The sequence below is a fragment of the Natrix helvetica genome (assembly GCF_964273705.1).
Source record: "Natrix helvetica genome assembly, chromosome: 1".
Lineage (NCBI taxonomy): Eukaryota > Metazoa > Chordata > Lepidosauria > Squamata > Natricidae > Natrix > Natrix helvetica.
Window position 1 is genome coordinate 340,729,000 of NC_138548.1, and position 16,109 is coordinate 340,745,108.

A 16,109-nucleotide genomic window follows, 5' to 3' on the forward strand; every position below is an offset into this window, starting at 1 on the left:
TTACCTTTAGACACCCCTGATACAGGGGTGGGTTGCTGCCGGCAATACTGCTGGTTCGGGGGCCGTGCACGCATTTGCACCTAAAAAGGTCTGTGCATGTGCACGACGTTAGAAAATTACATTTTTGCAATAAAGATTGTTCTGCGTATGTGCAGAACCAAAAATCAAGATGGTGCCACCGCCGATGGAACCAGTTTGGCTCCAGTTATTACCTACTCGGCCGAACCTGTAGGAACCCACCTCTGCCATGATCTCTGGTCACTGACATGGCCATACCATATTTAAAGATCCAGATGAATTTTATCTCTAGAAGCAAAAGAGTTTCATTTTTTTTCCCATTTTTTGTTGCGTGACTCCATTCTGGTATGTTTGTTTGTTGGATTTATATGCCACCCTTCTCCCAAAGGACTCAGGGCGGCGATGTATGAAAAATGGATCTGCAATTAGAGCAAAATATGAAGGCGTATTCCTCCCCAACCCCCTTATATTTTTCCCAAAATTATTTCCCAAAATGCAAAACTAAAGTAAATCTTGGAGGAAAGGCCCCTCAATGACGATTAGCCAGGCTGGCTTTATACAGTCTTCATCTTTAGGAATAATGTGCCCCTGGATGCCAGTTGCTTGACAAAAAATAGTTGTTGCTTCTTGGGTTGTGTTTTTTTTTTTTTGTAGGCTTCTCGGAAACTAATCTGATCTAGCTCAATTTTTATAGGGAAGGTTCTTCTGCAACAAAGCTGTAATTGCTTTCCTATTGCTACTGCCTATCTTGCTGTTGCCTGGGTTCTGCCCTTCAGGATGATTTCCAATTTTGGATAATGGCCACGTTTGACATTTCAGTGTTAACATCTCTGCAATATCCTGCATCAATTCTACCCAGCCCGTACCATCTGAACCAGCATTTCTCCTCCTCAGCAACTTTTTAAGATGTGTGGACTCCAACTCCTCGGCTGGGGAATTCTGGGAGTTGAAGTCCATGTATCTTAAAAAGTTGCTAAGGTTGAGAAACACTGGTCTGAACTAATAGTGTCAGCATTTTCTAGCTTACCCATATTTTTTGGAGTATAAGATGTATTTTTCGGAGTATTTTCCCCTAAAAAAAAAAGAGGGTGAAAATCTGGGTGCATCTTATACACTGAATAGGGCATATTTTCCCTGCCAAAACCCTGCCCCCTTCACCAAAATGGCCGTGCATAAACTCCAGGAAGCTTTCAGAGTACTCCTGGGGGCTGGGGAGGGCAAAAATGAATAAAAAGCAGGCCAATTTTTGCTCAATTTTGTCCCCCCCCCCCCCGGCCCCCAGGAGCACTCTACAAGCCTCCTAAAGGCTATTCATGACCTTTTTTTGGACAAAAAACGGGGTTTTGGGGAGGTCTGCAGAGTTCAAAAACTTTTTTTTTAATTTGCCTCTTCAAAATCTTGGTGCGTCTTATACTCCAAAACACACGGTACTTCTAGTTTCTGTGGGCAGAATCGAAACTTGCTTTAAACAGACAAAGGAACAAGGTAATGTTGCAAAAAGCATTGCCACTTTTGGGTCTTTATTTTCCCACAAATGTAAGCCACTCCAGTTGGGGAAGGTTATGTGAAACACATATGCCAGTGTATCAGACCTCATCTGATCCATTCTTAAGACCACCCTTCTCTGTTTTTGCCCGCATGCTTTGAAAGGAGAGTCCTACATTACCATGCGTGAAACGCTGAAAATAAAAAACAGTATAACAAAACCAGAAAAGCTTTAAGTACTGCCAGACTGACATTCGCTGGGCAGGATGAAAGCAGTCTCACAGGTCGTGGGGCAGTGTTGTGTTTGCGATACAACAGAGGTTGTGAGCAGGGTGATGGCGATATATCAAGAGATGCTGAGAAGGAATGGCCGTAAGAATCAGTGCTCCGTGTAGTACTTGGAGCCGGGCCACGCTAAGCTGAACAACGTTGCTGCTTTAAGCACATGGACAGGGGTAGTAAGTGGGAGCACCTGATGGGAAATCATTGGCAAGTGTTGTAGATTTGGATTTGCTCATTGATGTGGCTTAAGATGCTTCTCATCTTGGCTTCCAGCCCATCCAGCTGGGCTGCCTTTTCTTGTAGCAGCTTCTCATTTTCTCCATAGGTTTCTTCCAGCTCTAAGTAAAGAAGTGGGGGTGGGAGGGAGAATGGTTAAAGATTGGGAAATTCAAACAGCATACAGAATAATCTTTGCTCATGGCGCATTCGCAGTTCTGACTCTAATGCAGTGTTTCTCAAACTTGGCGACTTTAAGTCCTGTGGACTTCAACTCCCAGAATTCCCCAGCCAGCTATGCTGGCTGGGGGATTCTGGGAGTTGAAGTCCACAGGACTTAAAGTCGCCAAGTTTGAGAAACACTGCTCTAATGTAAACAACTACGTAGTTCTATATTAGAATCCAGACAAATATCCACTGCCTCCGGCCGAGATACAGATAGTCCTTGACTTTACCACTACAATTGAGCCCAAAATTTCTGTTGCTAAGCAAGGCCGTTTTTAAGTGAGCCATGATCCATTTGACCACCTTTCTGGCCATGGTTGTTAAGTGAATCACTGCAGTTGTTAAATGAATCATACAGCCGTTAAGCGAATCCAGTATCCCTCATTTACCCAATGGCGATCACATGACCATGGAAACATTAAAAATGTAAATCGGCACTGTTTAATCTGATACACACACACACACACACACACACACACGTGTCTTAGGCACTCACTGCTCAGCCGCCGTAGTTTTTCGTGAGCATCGCGCAGAAGTCCTTTGGCCTCATCTCGCAGGTGCTCTGCTTTCTTTCGGGCCCCCACTACATGTTGGGCTTTTCGTTCCACTAACTCCTGCATGGTGCGGTATCGATCACCCAGCGGTCCCTCCAGTACCTGAGATTCAGCAGGAAACATCAGCAGGCAGCCTTCGATATACAAATATAATTGAGCCTAGCAATTATTGCTATAAGTCAGTTGTAAAACGGGCCACCACATGACTGGGCCCGTTTTTATAACCTTTCTTTTTGTGGTGGTCATTCAGCAAACGGAGAGGAGTGGTGGGGCGAGTGGAGCTCTCGCCTCACAATCAGGAGGCTGTGAGTTTGATCCTAGGTAGAAGCAGATATTTCTCTCTCTGGGCCCTCTGAGAATATATCTGCTGAACAAAACTCCACATTGGTGCCTGGAAGGGCATCCGGCCAGTAAAACACACTGCCAACTCCATCTAGTTGCCCAGACTCCACAAGGGATTATGGGGTCGTTAAATGAAGATGATGATGATTCAGCGAATGCAGAGGTCGTAAAGCAAATGCTCCAGTGATTCGGCAAACATTGTGGTGTTTAGGTTGCTAAATGAACCCATTGTTTGCTATAGGCTGGTTTTGGGGGGGAAAAAAACCTGAAATAAACACCAGGAGATAGTGAGTGATGATCCCACTTCTTGGGCTTTGGTGTTTCTTTTTTTAAAGGGGCTTTCCGATTTAATGACTTCATGTAAATAAGATGCTGCACAGGAGAGGTTGATGGCTATTAGCAGGATGGAGGTGTCTGGAGGTTTCCAGAGCAGCGTTTCTCAACCTTGGCCATTTGGAAGTGTGTGGATTTCAACTCCCAGAATTCCCCAGCCAGCGTATTGGGCTGCAGAATTCTGGATGTTAAAGTCCAAACACCTGGAAGTTGCCAAGGTTGAGAAACACTGTCCCAGAGGATGCTGAGAGTTGTAGCTCTCTAAATATTGATGAAATATAACTTCACCATCACGAGGCTAGGAGGAGGATGAATATCTCCCTGTTTGTTTTTGCTGGAGACTTCGGTGCACACACCCCTTCCTATTCCTAGTAAAAAATCATTTTTATGGATGACGGTATCCTGGCACTAGCCACGGCAGTGGTTAAAATGCAGGGAAATTCTGTCCACAGCCTGGAGTTTGATCTTGATAGAGCTCAAGGTTGACTCATCCTTCCATCCTTTCGAGGTCGGTAAAACCAGGACCCAGTTTGTTGGGGACAATATGTAAATAATGCTTACACTGTGAATCGCCCAGAGAGTGCTGTAAAGGGCTATGGAGCGGCCTACAAGTCTAAATATTATTGCTATTTTTGCTACCAGCTTCATGTGTTAGCATCTGATCATTAACTAGCTGACCATTTCTTAGGCCAGACAATTTCACCGTTCTGACGGGAAATCATTGTGAGAACAAACTGAGATCATTTTTAGATAACACCTGATAAAATACAAGCAACTTGTGTGTTACAATTGTCAGGACATATTTGTAGTAATTCACTTGAGATCTGAATAAAATCAGCAATCTTGAATCTCTGAAGAGACTGAGAAAAAAAACAAAATACAGTTTTCCGTATGTCTTAAACCAAGGAACAAGGCGAGTTTTAAGTACCGTTTTTAATCAGAAACGCACGATTTGGGTTATTTGTTGTGAGCTACCTGATCTATGTGAAAAGGGTGCAAATATTTTAGAATTAAAAGTAACCAGTTAAGACCCCAACAGGCTAAGTTATGGCTCTGGATCCCACAACCGAGCAAAGAAAAGATACTTAAAATCCCAAGCCATTGTTCATTTTTACCAGAATCCTACCTGTTCAGCTTCCTCAGCTCGGTTCTTGGCGGCAGTGGCTGTCTCTTCTGCTCGGGTCGCTTGCAAGATGTTGCTGGCCCGCTTCATTTTGAGAACGTCCACCTGCCGGTCAAGATGGCCCACCCGCTTCTTGGCTGCAGCCAACTCAACCTCAGCATTTGCAGTCTTCCTGTTAATCTGGTGGAATGAGATAAGATAAGAGGGGGAACAGGAGAAATAAGCGTGGAAGCATTGACATGTCCAGTGAGGGCTGCTTGCCAATCCTGGAGCTCCTTGGTGAACCAAGCAGCTCCAGGAGATGAAGCGACAGAAGTGGTAACTAGATACAAGAAGTGAACACAGCGAAACCTAGATACAAGCTGAAGTTCAAGCCTATGGTGACAAGGGAGGTGAAGGATTTGTTAAGTAAGTAAGCTCCCCGTTAGGAGAGCGAGTGTGCAGAGAAGCGTAATGAGAGTGGTATGGAAGAACACGCACAAACCAGCATACAGGGACACCGAATAGTATAAAATATAGTAGTTTACTATGTGGAAATATAGAAATATTCAGAGTTCAATTTACAGTCCAAGTCATACATGGTTCAGTCAGTCAGTTATCAATGTTCTCAGTTAAGGAATGATCCTTTGAACACAGTCCAGTATCAAATAATCAGTTTAGGCTAACAGTAGCAAAAACACAGTATTTCATGATACATCCACCGATCAGCGTCTAACAAATACAGAGAGAGAACTAACAGTCATTCTGGCTCCCTCTTATGGCTGCTTAAGGTAACAGCAACCAATCACATTACAGCAGTACTTAAAGAAACAGTACTACCATCCTGGTTTATATATTGCTGACCCAACTGTTAGCTTACATTCCTAACACTAAAGGTAAAGGTAAATGTTCCCCTTGCACATGCGTGCTAGTTGTTTCCGACTCTAGGGGGCGATACTCATCTCCGTTTCAAAGCTGAAGAACAAGCACTGTCTGAAGACATCTCCGTGGTCATGTGGCCAGCATGACTAAATGCCGAAGGTGCATGGAACGCTGTTACCTTCTCACCAAAGGTGGTCCCTATTTTTCTACTTGCATTTTTGCGTGCTTTTGAACTGCTAGGTTGGCAGAAGCTGGGACAAGTAATTGGAGCTCACTCCGTTACACGGTGCTAGGAATTTGAACCGCAGTACTGCTGACCTTTCTGATTGACAAGCTCAGTGTCTTAGCCACTGAGCCACCGCATCCCTCACTTCATTGTGTTGGTGTGTGCATTTGGCCAGTAGCCTTGTTTCTGGCGAGGGGAACAATTCCCTCTTGGGGAGAAATGAACAGATAAATCTACTAATATTGGGTTTAGGGGTCTAATGAATGGAGGTGATCCTTCTTCTTGGACTTTAGGTTTGATTTTTTTAAAGGGTCTTTCAATTTAATGATTTCATGTAAATGTTTAGAGATTCTAGACGGGAGGTTTTGATGGTTATTAGCAGGATGGAGTGTTTGGAACTTTCCAAAACAGTGTTTCTCTGTCCTCTTTTGTTATCCTTTTATATCCTTTTATATTAATGGTAATCCTTGTTTATCATTTTATCTTTTTATTGCACAGTTGTGATTTATTGCTAATTACTGAGTGTCCTTGGAGATTTTAGTGATATATAAATCTAAATAAAATGAGGATTGTTTTTTCACATACTGGTAGTCTTCAACGTACCACCACAACTAAACCCAAAATTACCACAGCTGCTAAGCAAAACACTGTAGTCGTTAAGTGAATCATGCGGTTGTTAAGTGAACCTGGCTTCTCCCATCGATTTTGCTTGTCGGAAGCAAAGTCTGGAAAGGTTACAAATTTCCAACCATGGACTTCAAAAGTTTTAAGTCATAAACCATGGGTTAAAGCGAAGTATGGGAAGCTGGTAACATGGTAGCTTGCGCATACAGGTTAACCGAGCAGGAAAATTCACAAATCACTACATCTTAACTTGCCTTGCAGGAAATTTTTGGCACCTCGCCACTCATGAGCCACAACACCAAGGCAACACAGCTAGAAAGAACTACGCAAGCATACTTAGTGTTGCTTCACAGATTAGAGACAAATAAATATCAAACGGCTGTCAGGATGTGCTCTCGGTTCCAGGAAAGTGGTTTGGAAGCTTGATTGCCATGAAACTCTTTTTTTTAAATAGTTCCCAGAGCCCCCAAGATTGCACTGCCAAAAACCTGATGGTAAAATTTGATGAGCGACAAATTTGATGGTAAAGAGGCTGAATAACGGCGGTGCAATTCCATATCAATTTTCATTGGAATAAAAAAGAAAAGCTGACGTGTGAAGACTTGGATATGCAAAATCACAACATAGAAAAACTAAAGGATGCCTCATCATTAATTGTTCTGCCACTAATGGTTATGGTAGATGTTCGCTGTAACCACAAAAGAAGTAATATTAACAGGCATACTTTATCTGACACATCTAATGCAACGTATATCCGGACACGTTATTTTCTTTGGGCTGGTAAAAATCATTCATTATGGCGCCTTACCTCGTTAACAACTGTGTTGGTGTGTTGAATATCATTGTCTGCAGAGTTGATGGCTTTTTCGGCAGCATTTTGTGCCCGTTTGGCATCATCCAGAGCCCTTTTCACTGCTTCAGCTGCATTTTTAACACTCTCTGCCCGAGCACTGGGGAGGAAAAATTCGGTAAGACTGAACAGAAGCCTACAACTCATTAGCAAATTTGATGCGATAAGCATCAACATCAAATGAGAGGTGGTGGAACTATTAGTGGCCATTATCACTAAGTGAAATCTTCCCATTTCAGGTGCTTTGCACCGGTAGTCCTCGACTTGTGACTGTAGTTGAGACTGTAGTGGAATTACAGTCACGACAAGTTGTTTGGCGGGTTTTTAGGACCCTTTTTTGTGGCAGTCACTAAATGAGTTGCCACAGATGTTAAGTGAATGCCAAGGTTATTATTAAGAGCCATGATGGCGCAGTGGTTAGAATGCAGTACTGCAGGGTATTTCTGCAGACTGCCGGCAGTTCGAATCTCACCAGCTCGAAGTTGACTCAGCCTTCCATCTTTCCGAGGTGGATAAAATGAGAACCCAGATTGTTGGGGGGGGGGGGGGGGGGCAATAGGCTGACTCTGTAAATTGCTTAGAGAGGACTGTAAAAGCACTGTGAAGCAATATATAAGTCCAAGTGCTATTGCTATTACGTGAATGTGGCACTTGTAAAGGAATATACATTGTCAACAATGTGAGGGGTTTTTCGCCATAAACAGGAACTAAACAATGCCAGAAAGTGAGAAAAGGAAGGGAGGGAGGGAAGGGAAGGAAATGGGACGGAGGGAGGGAGGAAGGAAGGAAGGAAGGAAGGAAGGAAGGAAGGAAGGAAGGAAGGAAGAGGAAATCACGTCCATGTGACCAAATGGATGTAAATGTGAGCTGGTTTTCCAAGCACTCACAACATGATTACATGCATGTACGGTGGTTGTGGTTGAGGCCACCAGAACTTCAAATCTAAGTAGCCCTGAAGAGGTCCTTTGTAACTTTAAATGGTTAACTGGCTAAGAGACCAGTTGTAAGTCAAGGATAACCTGTATCTCTAATCGTAAGACACAGGATATAAAGCAGAGAGTTAAGTTGCCTGCACTATGCTTGCTTGTGAATTTCCCAGACCGTTTAAATGAGACACTATAGTTTTCTGTCAGATCAAACAATACGAGCCGAGGTGGCACAGTGGTTAGAATGAAGTACTGCAGGCTACTTCTGCTACCTGCCAGCTGCCTGCAATTTGCCAGTTCGAATCTCACCAGGCTCAAGGTTGATTCAGCCTTCCATCATTCCGAGGTGGGTGAAATGAGGACCCAAATTGTTGGGGGGGGGGGGGGGGATAGGCTGACTCTGTAAACTGCTTAGAGAGGGCTGTACTATGAAGCAGTATATACAGTGGGGCAAAAAAGTATTTAGTCAGCCACCAATTGTGCAAGTTCTCCCACTTAAAAAGATGAGAGAGGCCTGTAATTGGCATCATAGGTAGACCTCAACTATGAGAGACAAAATGTTAAAAAAAAACCAATCAATCACATTGGCTGATTTGGAAAGAATTTATTTGCAAATTATGGTGGAAAATAAGTATTTGGTCACCTACAAAAAAGCAAGATTTCTGGCTCTCACAGACCTGTACCTTCTTCTTTCAGAGCCTCCTCTGTCCTGCACTCATTACCTGTATCAATGGCACCTGTTTGAACTTGTTATCAGTATAAAAGACACCTGTCCACAACCTCAAACAGTCACACTCCAAACTCCACTATGGTGAAGACTAAAGAGCTGTCGAAGGACACCAGAAACGAAATTGTAGACTTGCACCAGGCTGGGAAGACTGCATCTGCAATAGGCAAGCAGCTTGGTGTGAACAAATCAACTGTGGGAGCAATAATTAGAAAATGGAAGACATACAAGACCACTGATAATCTCCCTCAATCTGGGGCTCCACGCAAGATCTCACCCCGTGGGGTCAAAATGATCACAAGAACAGTGAGCAAAAATCCCAGGACCACACGGGGGGACCTAGTGAATGACCTGCAGAGAGCTGGGACCAACGTAACAAAGGCTACCATCAGTAACACACTACGCCACCAGGGACTCAGATCCTGCAGTGCCAGACGTGTCCCCTTGCTTAAGCCAGTACATGTCCAGGTCTGTCTGAAGTTTGCTAGAGAGCATTTGGATGATCCAGAAGAGGATTGGGAGAATGTCATATGGTCAGATGAAACCAAAATAGAACTGTTTAGTAGAAACACAACTCGTCGTGTTTGGAGGAGAGAGAATGCTGAGTTGCATCCAAAGAACACCATGCCTACTGTGAAGCATGGGGGTGGCAACATCATACTTTGGGACTGTTTCTCTGCAAAGGGACCAGGACGACTGATCCATGTACAGGACAGAATGAATGGGGCCATGTATCATGAGATTTTGAGTGCAAACCTCCTTCCATCAGCAAGAGCATTGAAGATGAAACATGGCTGGGTCTTTCAACATGACAATGATCCCAAACATACTGCCCGGGCAACAAAGGAGTGGCTTTGTAAGAAGCATTTCAAGGTCCTGGAGTGGCCTAGCCAGTCTTCAGATCTCAACCCCATAGAAAACCTTTGGAGGGAATTGAAAGTCCATGTTGCCCAGCGACAGCCCCAAAACATCACTGCTCTAGAGGAGATCTGCGTGGAGGAATGGGCCAACATACCAGCAACAGTGTGTGCCAACCTTGTGAAGACTTACAGGAAATGTTTGACCTCTGTCATTGCCAACAAAGGATATATAACAAAGTATTGGGATGAACTTTTGATATTGACCAAATACTTATTTTCCACCATAATTTGCAAATAAATTCTTTCCAAATCAGCCAATGTGATTGTTTGGGGTTTTTTTTATATTTTGTCTCTCATAGTTGAGGTCTACCTATGATGCCAATTACAGGCCTCTCTCATCTTATTAAGTGGGAGAACTTGGTGGCTGACTAAATACTTTTTTGCCCCACTGTAAGTCTAAGTGCTATGGTTATTGCTATTGGAGCACACTTCAATTCAGTAGAAAGAAGAGACCCATGGAAAAGGCAGTTCCAATTTCCAATACGTAACATGTTCAGCTCCTATGCAAACATCTTCCAGAAACTGATCAGAATCCAGGTGAAAAGAGACTTAGCTCTGCTTTTCCTGAGCTCCCTCTACTCTCCCTGCCGTACTTACTTGGCCCGGCGTGCATCCTGTAGTAGCCGCCCTGCGATGCGGACATCCCCTGCTGTTTGATCCAGGATGGCATCCACATTGGCCAGGCTGCTGACCCGCTCCTTGATCTCCTCGGCAAGGTGGTGGATCTGCACGGGGGATGCTGGGATGGAGAGCTCCAGCACACGGGAAGCCACCAGTGCAATGCTGTCAGGATCTGCCCCCTCGACTGTATGCAGGATGGATCCATTAGAGCTGTGGAAAAGTAAATGGCAGCTCCCTTCCCTCTTAAAGGGGCCCCCACCTTGAGTCTGAGGTCTTCCATCCCGATGCAAATGTTCTCCCAAATTCCCCCAAAGTACCGTATTTTTTGGACTATAAAATGAATCTTTTTGTCTCCCAAAAGGAGGTGAAAATGTCTGTGGGTCTTATAGAACAAATATTGCTGAAGCCCCAACCACCTGCTGATCATTTTTTGGCCTCTGCACACCTCTTTTCAAGCTTTTTTTGGACCAGTTTTGGGGCTTTTTCTGTCCTGTTTTTGAGGCTTTTTTCAGCCTGTTTTTGAGACTTCTTGGCCCATTTTGTTTTGCAAAAAAGGCCTGAAAAAAGCCTCAAAAATGGCCCCCAAAAGCCTCAAAAATGGCCCCCAAAAGCCTCAAAACAGCCTGAAAAAAGCCTAGAAAATGGGTAGAAAAAAGGCTGGGAAAGGGCCGAAAAAAGACCCCCCCAAAAGGGCTGAAAATGCAGTGTGCGGAGGCCAAAAAACTTTTTTTTTTTTGGCTGTTTTCCTCTTCTAAATTTAGGTGCGTCTTGTAATCAGATGCGTTTTATAATCTGAAAAATACGGTATATTACTCTAGACATATTCTCACTGAGATATTTTCCTTTTTAAAATTAGGAGACAGCTTGGGTGCTTTGCTGAGAAATGGGCAGCTCAATGACGTCTCACCTTTTGTTCTCTGGGTGCTTTGCAAGGGTGTCAAGGCAAGTGGCAGGCACACAGATGTTGCACCCATATGCAAAAGAGGCCAGGCTTAGATCTCAATATGCCACTTGCATATTTTCACCATCACTGACTGCCCCCCCTCCCCCAATACTTTTGTTCTGCTTTCAACATTTGGAAATGGCCTGAACCTGCCCAGATCTTTGAGAAGATCTGATTGTGTTGCCGGATTCAGAGACGGAGATGGTTGCTGTGGCATAACGAGGCAACTGATGATCTATGCATTTAGGTAAAGGTTCCCCTGCACATGCGTGCTAGTTGTTTCCGGCTCTAGGGGGCAGTGCTCATCTCCATTTCAAAGCCGAAGAGCCAGCGCTGTCCGAAGACGTCTCCGTGGTCATGTGGCCGGCATGACTAAACGCCAAAGGCGCATGGAACTCTGTTCCCTTCCCACCAAAGGTGGTTCCTATTTTTCTACTTGCATTTTTTAAGTGCTTTCGAACTGCTAGGTTGGCAGGAGCTGGGACAATTAGTGGGAACGCACTCTGTTAGGCGGTGCTAGGGATTCGAACTGCTGAACTGCTGACCTTCTGATCAACAAGCTCAGTGTTTTAGCCACTGAGCCACCGCATTCATTCTATGCATTTAGTTAACCATTATGGCAGTTGTAAACCAATGTATCTGGAGGGGCTGGGGAATGCTGCACAAGTGATGGGTTTTTACAAACTGGGAGAAGAGAGAGGGATTCCGAAGAAAGTAAAAAGTTAATTCAGGCATATCTGGAGAAAAGCATGGAGGAATTTGGGACACATTCAGGAATAGTGACTTCTTCCATCCTTCCTTCCTTCCTTCCTTCCTTCCTTCCTTCCTTCCTTCCTTCCTTCCTTCCTTCCTTCCATTCTTAAATCTTAACAGTTGCCGTTTTAGGGATATGGGCAACATATGCATTTAATAAATTTAATAAATAAATAAACAAATGAATAAATCTTCGTGTAATTTCTATTTCTAGTTTAGCAGAATTGCCATTTTTGAAGCAAAATGAGTTAGTAATATGAACATTCATGATCACATTTTGAATCCCAATATTTTAATTTTTTAAAAAAGATGTTTCTGCCAAATTCAGAGATTTTATAATATGTTTTATCTCAGAGAGGCCATTCTGGCCTCAGACAGAGATAAAACTTATCAGAGTTGAATTTGATTCCCAAAGTCATCATGGCTGTGTTTAGACAGGTTTCTAGGCAATACTGTGGGAGGAGGGGGGGGGGGGCTGCTAATGTCTTCTTTGAAATTTTATTCAATAATACCCTGTTTTCCCCCAAATAAGGCCTCCCTGGATAATAAGCCCAATTGGGCTTTTGAGTGCATGCACTCAAATAAGCCCTCCCAAAAAAATAAGCCCTCCCTGAAAATATTTCAACACAGCAACAGCCATGAGGTGACCACACTTGTCTTATTTTTGTGGAAACACGGTACATTTTTTTCCTTAATTAGATCTAGGACTTCAAGATGTAATATTAAATTCCCTTTCCACAACAACAACCCTGTGAGGTAACTTGGGACGAAAGAGAGTGAGTGGAGATTCTAGGGTTGAGGGAAGGTTTGAACCATGAACCACACTGGCTTTCCCACAGTCCTTCTCTTTTCTGGTGGGCTCTCATCCAAACTTTAACCACAACTGGGCCTGTTTAGGTTTTTGAAATCAGTCAAAGATGGCTGCTGTTATCCCTTAGGAATGATGTCAGAAAATTGAATGATATTGATGGCACGAAGGCTGGGATTTTTTATTTTATTTTATTTTTTACTGTTGTGGCCCGCCAGTGGCCAGCAGAGCTGGCAGCAGATTCGGACAGTGAGGAGGTTGGGGAGGAACATGGGCCAGTCCTGGAGTCTGGGGAAAGCTCTGATGTGGGCTCTGCGTCGGAGGCAGAGATGGGGGCCAGAGCCGTATGCCAGTTATCAGCTGCCTTCGGAGTCAGACATCAGAGAGGCAGAGGAACAGCTGGAGCCTGTTCTCAGTGTGCACATGTGCAGAGTTGCCAGACGAAGGGAACAGCTAAAGAACAGGGGTCGACCTGGGGGTAAGGGCACAGGTGGATAGTGAATGCCCCCCCCCGGGAGGGGATTTTGCAGGAGACAATTATTCATTCCTACATTCTTGCCAAGTATTGCGGCGTCTGAAAGATATTGGCCTGGTCAGCCTCCAAGCCAGATAAAGGTCAGTAATTGTGAACTATCTTGAAAGACTATGGGAGAGGAAAGACTTTGCTCTTATCAGTGGCGTAGCGTGGGGGGTGCAGGGGGGGCCGGCCGCACCGGGCGCAACATCTGGGGGGGCGCCCTGACTCGCCCTGCACCGCCCTTTGCCGGACTGTGGCCGTCTCTTTCCTCCCGAGGAGGAGCTTGAAGGGCAGCGGGAAAAGGCTCGACTGAAGGGAAGCAGGTGCCGCGGGGGTGGGAGGCGCACCGGGGGCTTCGGGAAGGCGCCGGCTTCCCGGGGCGCTCCAGGCGGAGCCGAAGGAGAGCGGCGCTGCGCTGCGCTCCGTCTGCCCGCCGCTGCAACGCCACCGCGTCCTCCCGCTCCGCCTGGAGCGCCCCGGGAAGCCGGCGCCTTCCCGAAGCCCCCGGTGCGCCTCCCACCCCCGCGGCACCTGCTTCCCTTCAGTCGAGCCTTTTCCAGCTGCCCTTCGAGCTCCTCCTCGGGAGGAAGGCAGGAGGCCAGCATGGAGAGCCTCACTTGACTGATGCCGACCCAGGGGCAGCTGCAGTCGGGCCGCCCTCGCTTTAGGGGGCGCAAATTACTTGCCTTGCCCCGGGTGCTGACAACCCACGCTACGCCACTGGCTCTTATTGCTTAAATAAAAGGGGTTTATCGGGACGAGGATTCAGCTTTGTGTTGCTGGGGATGCCTAGGTCAGAACATTTATGTCCTTCCATTTTGTTTTATACTTATTAGATTTGATTGAACGTTTTGGACTATACCTGGAATGTTTTACACAACCTGTCTTGAAAGACACCCGTGCATGGAGGGCAGAATATATACTTTTAATAAAACATAGCAAAAAGAGAAGAGAGGGGGGCGGTGGCGTAGCTCTCATACTTACGATTAAGGAATTCTTTGACTTGCTGGATAAGGTCTCTCAGCTCCTTGTTTGAGTGCTCCAGCCGAGCTTTGGTGGCACTGGCGTGATCCAAAGCTGCCTGTGCCCTCTGCTTTGCTTCAGCTGCACGGGCCTTCGCGTTGGAGACCTGTCCCCCCAAAAGTCAAGAACAAAATCTGAGGGCCTGGTCAACCAGCAGGGGGCAGCAGATACACAGGGATGAGGAAGTTGCTGCAGCTCCCCAGAATTAATGCTGCTTCCCAAAATGAAAGGAAACCCATTGGGATCATCTGATGGGATATGAAAGGCAGAGCATCGAACTGTTCTCGGATTTGCCCTGCCCAAATGTCAGCCAAGCAACCCTCCCCACCTGATGCAGCAGACTTTCCACTTCAGAGACGGCGTTGTGCAGCTCCTCTTCGACATGCCGGGCTCGGTCCAGAGCGTTGTCAGCGGTGGCCACTGCCCCGTTGCAGTGGAGGCCTCCACAGTGACGTCTGCCATCTTCGTCATAGCAACCGGCCCCTCCACAGGAATCGATGGCACAGGGGGTGTCTCCCTGGGCCCCACAGACCTAAAGGGGGGGAGGGGGGGAGGAAGAGTTACTGCTGAAGCTGCAGGGTCTTTCACTCCATTTCCCCTCCTCTCCCCTGGGTGCTTTTCACAACATCTCCTCTCAAACTGTTCTTCCCCTCAGTTGACACTGGCAATTTGCATAAACCTTGATTTTGGCTCCATTCTGCACGCAAGAGGTTTATGGCCCCCTAGAGACAAATAAATAAACTTTGAGGGAACACGGTTCACTTGATTAGTTGCAGGTCTGGAAAAAAAAAAGTGGATTTACCGGTATTCATATTTATTTATAGAAACACACTCAAAGCGACCATTGGGGAGGGAGCAGAGAAAGGGAAAGGAAACAATTAAAAGAGAGGTGGGAAATAGTGGTAATTTTCTTCCCAGAGAAAAGCAGTTCTATGTGACAGATATTCTTTGCACTGACAAGCTAGTTAACCTGCACAAAGCAACCTTTTCTTTGTTTCATATATGAGAAATGGTGTTAAATCTTGTAATGAACGTCAACTCTGCTCCTGCCAAGCTCTCCGAAGATGACAAACCAAAGAAACAAGAACCACATGGATTTTGGTCAGTTTGTGGTAAAAAAAACAAATCTTGAAAATTTATGACAATAAATTCCAGCCAGATTTACAATTAGCTGATTAAGGCAAGGAAACATTTCCTTCCCAAAGCAAGTCAGACCTGAATGGTGGATTTATTTCAATTACACTGATATCAAGAGGCCCAAGTTCTCTGATGGTGCATGGAGTTCTCTGATGTGTATATATAATACAATAGCAGAGTTGGAAGGGACCTTGGAGGTGGTCTAGTCCAACCCCCTGCCTAGGCAGGAAACCCTATACCATTTCAGATGAATGGGTATCGGATCTCTTCTTGAAAACTTCCAGTGTTGGGGCATTCACAACTTCTGGAGGCAAGCTGTTCCACTGATTAATTGTTCTAACTGTCAGGAAATTTCTCCTTAGTTCTAAGTTGCTTCTCTCCTTGATTAGTTTCCACCCATTGCTTCTTGTTCTACCCTCAGGTGCCTTGGAGAATAGTTTGACTCCCTCTTCTTTGCGGCAACCTCTGAGATATTGGAACACTGCTATCATGTCTCCCCTAGTCCTTCTTTCTCTTAAGCTAGACATACCTAGTTCCTGCAACCGTTCTTCATATGTTTTAGTCTCCAGTCCCCTAATCATCTTTGTTGCTCTTC

At 45.3% G+C, this 16,109-nt stretch overlaps 1 protein-coding gene across 3 annotated transcripts in view; it reads right to left on the minus strand.

Moving 5' to 3' along the window:
* Nucleotides 1-1,507: 1,507 nt before the first annotated feature.
* LAMB2 (laminin subunit beta 2) overlaps nt 1,508-16,109 on the minus strand; it is an 82,290-nt gene continuing 67,688 nt past the window's right edge. The window contains exons 27-33 of one of the 3 annotated variants that reach the window (XM_081935904.1): nt 14,706-14,909; nt 14,339-14,483; nt 10,310-10,517; nt 7,098-7,239; nt 4,582-4,758; nt 2,723-2,882; nt 1,508-2,123 (exon numbers count right to left, since the gene is read on the minus strand). In XM_081935904.1, the coding sequence (XP_081792030.1) occupies nt 1,987-2,123; nt 2,723-2,882; nt 4,582-4,758; nt 7,098-7,239; nt 10,310-10,517; nt 14,339-14,483; nt 14,706-14,909 (1,173 nt within the window). In that variant the 3' untranslated portion in view covers nt 1,508-1,986. Of the gene's footprint in view, nt 2,124-2,722; nt 2,883-4,581; nt 4,759-7,097; nt 7,240-10,309; nt 10,544-12,421; nt 13,310-14,338; nt 14,484-14,705; nt 14,910-16,109 lie in introns of those variants that run through there. The other 2 variants (XR_014173835.1, XM_081935905.1) reach the window with 2 other exon arrangements.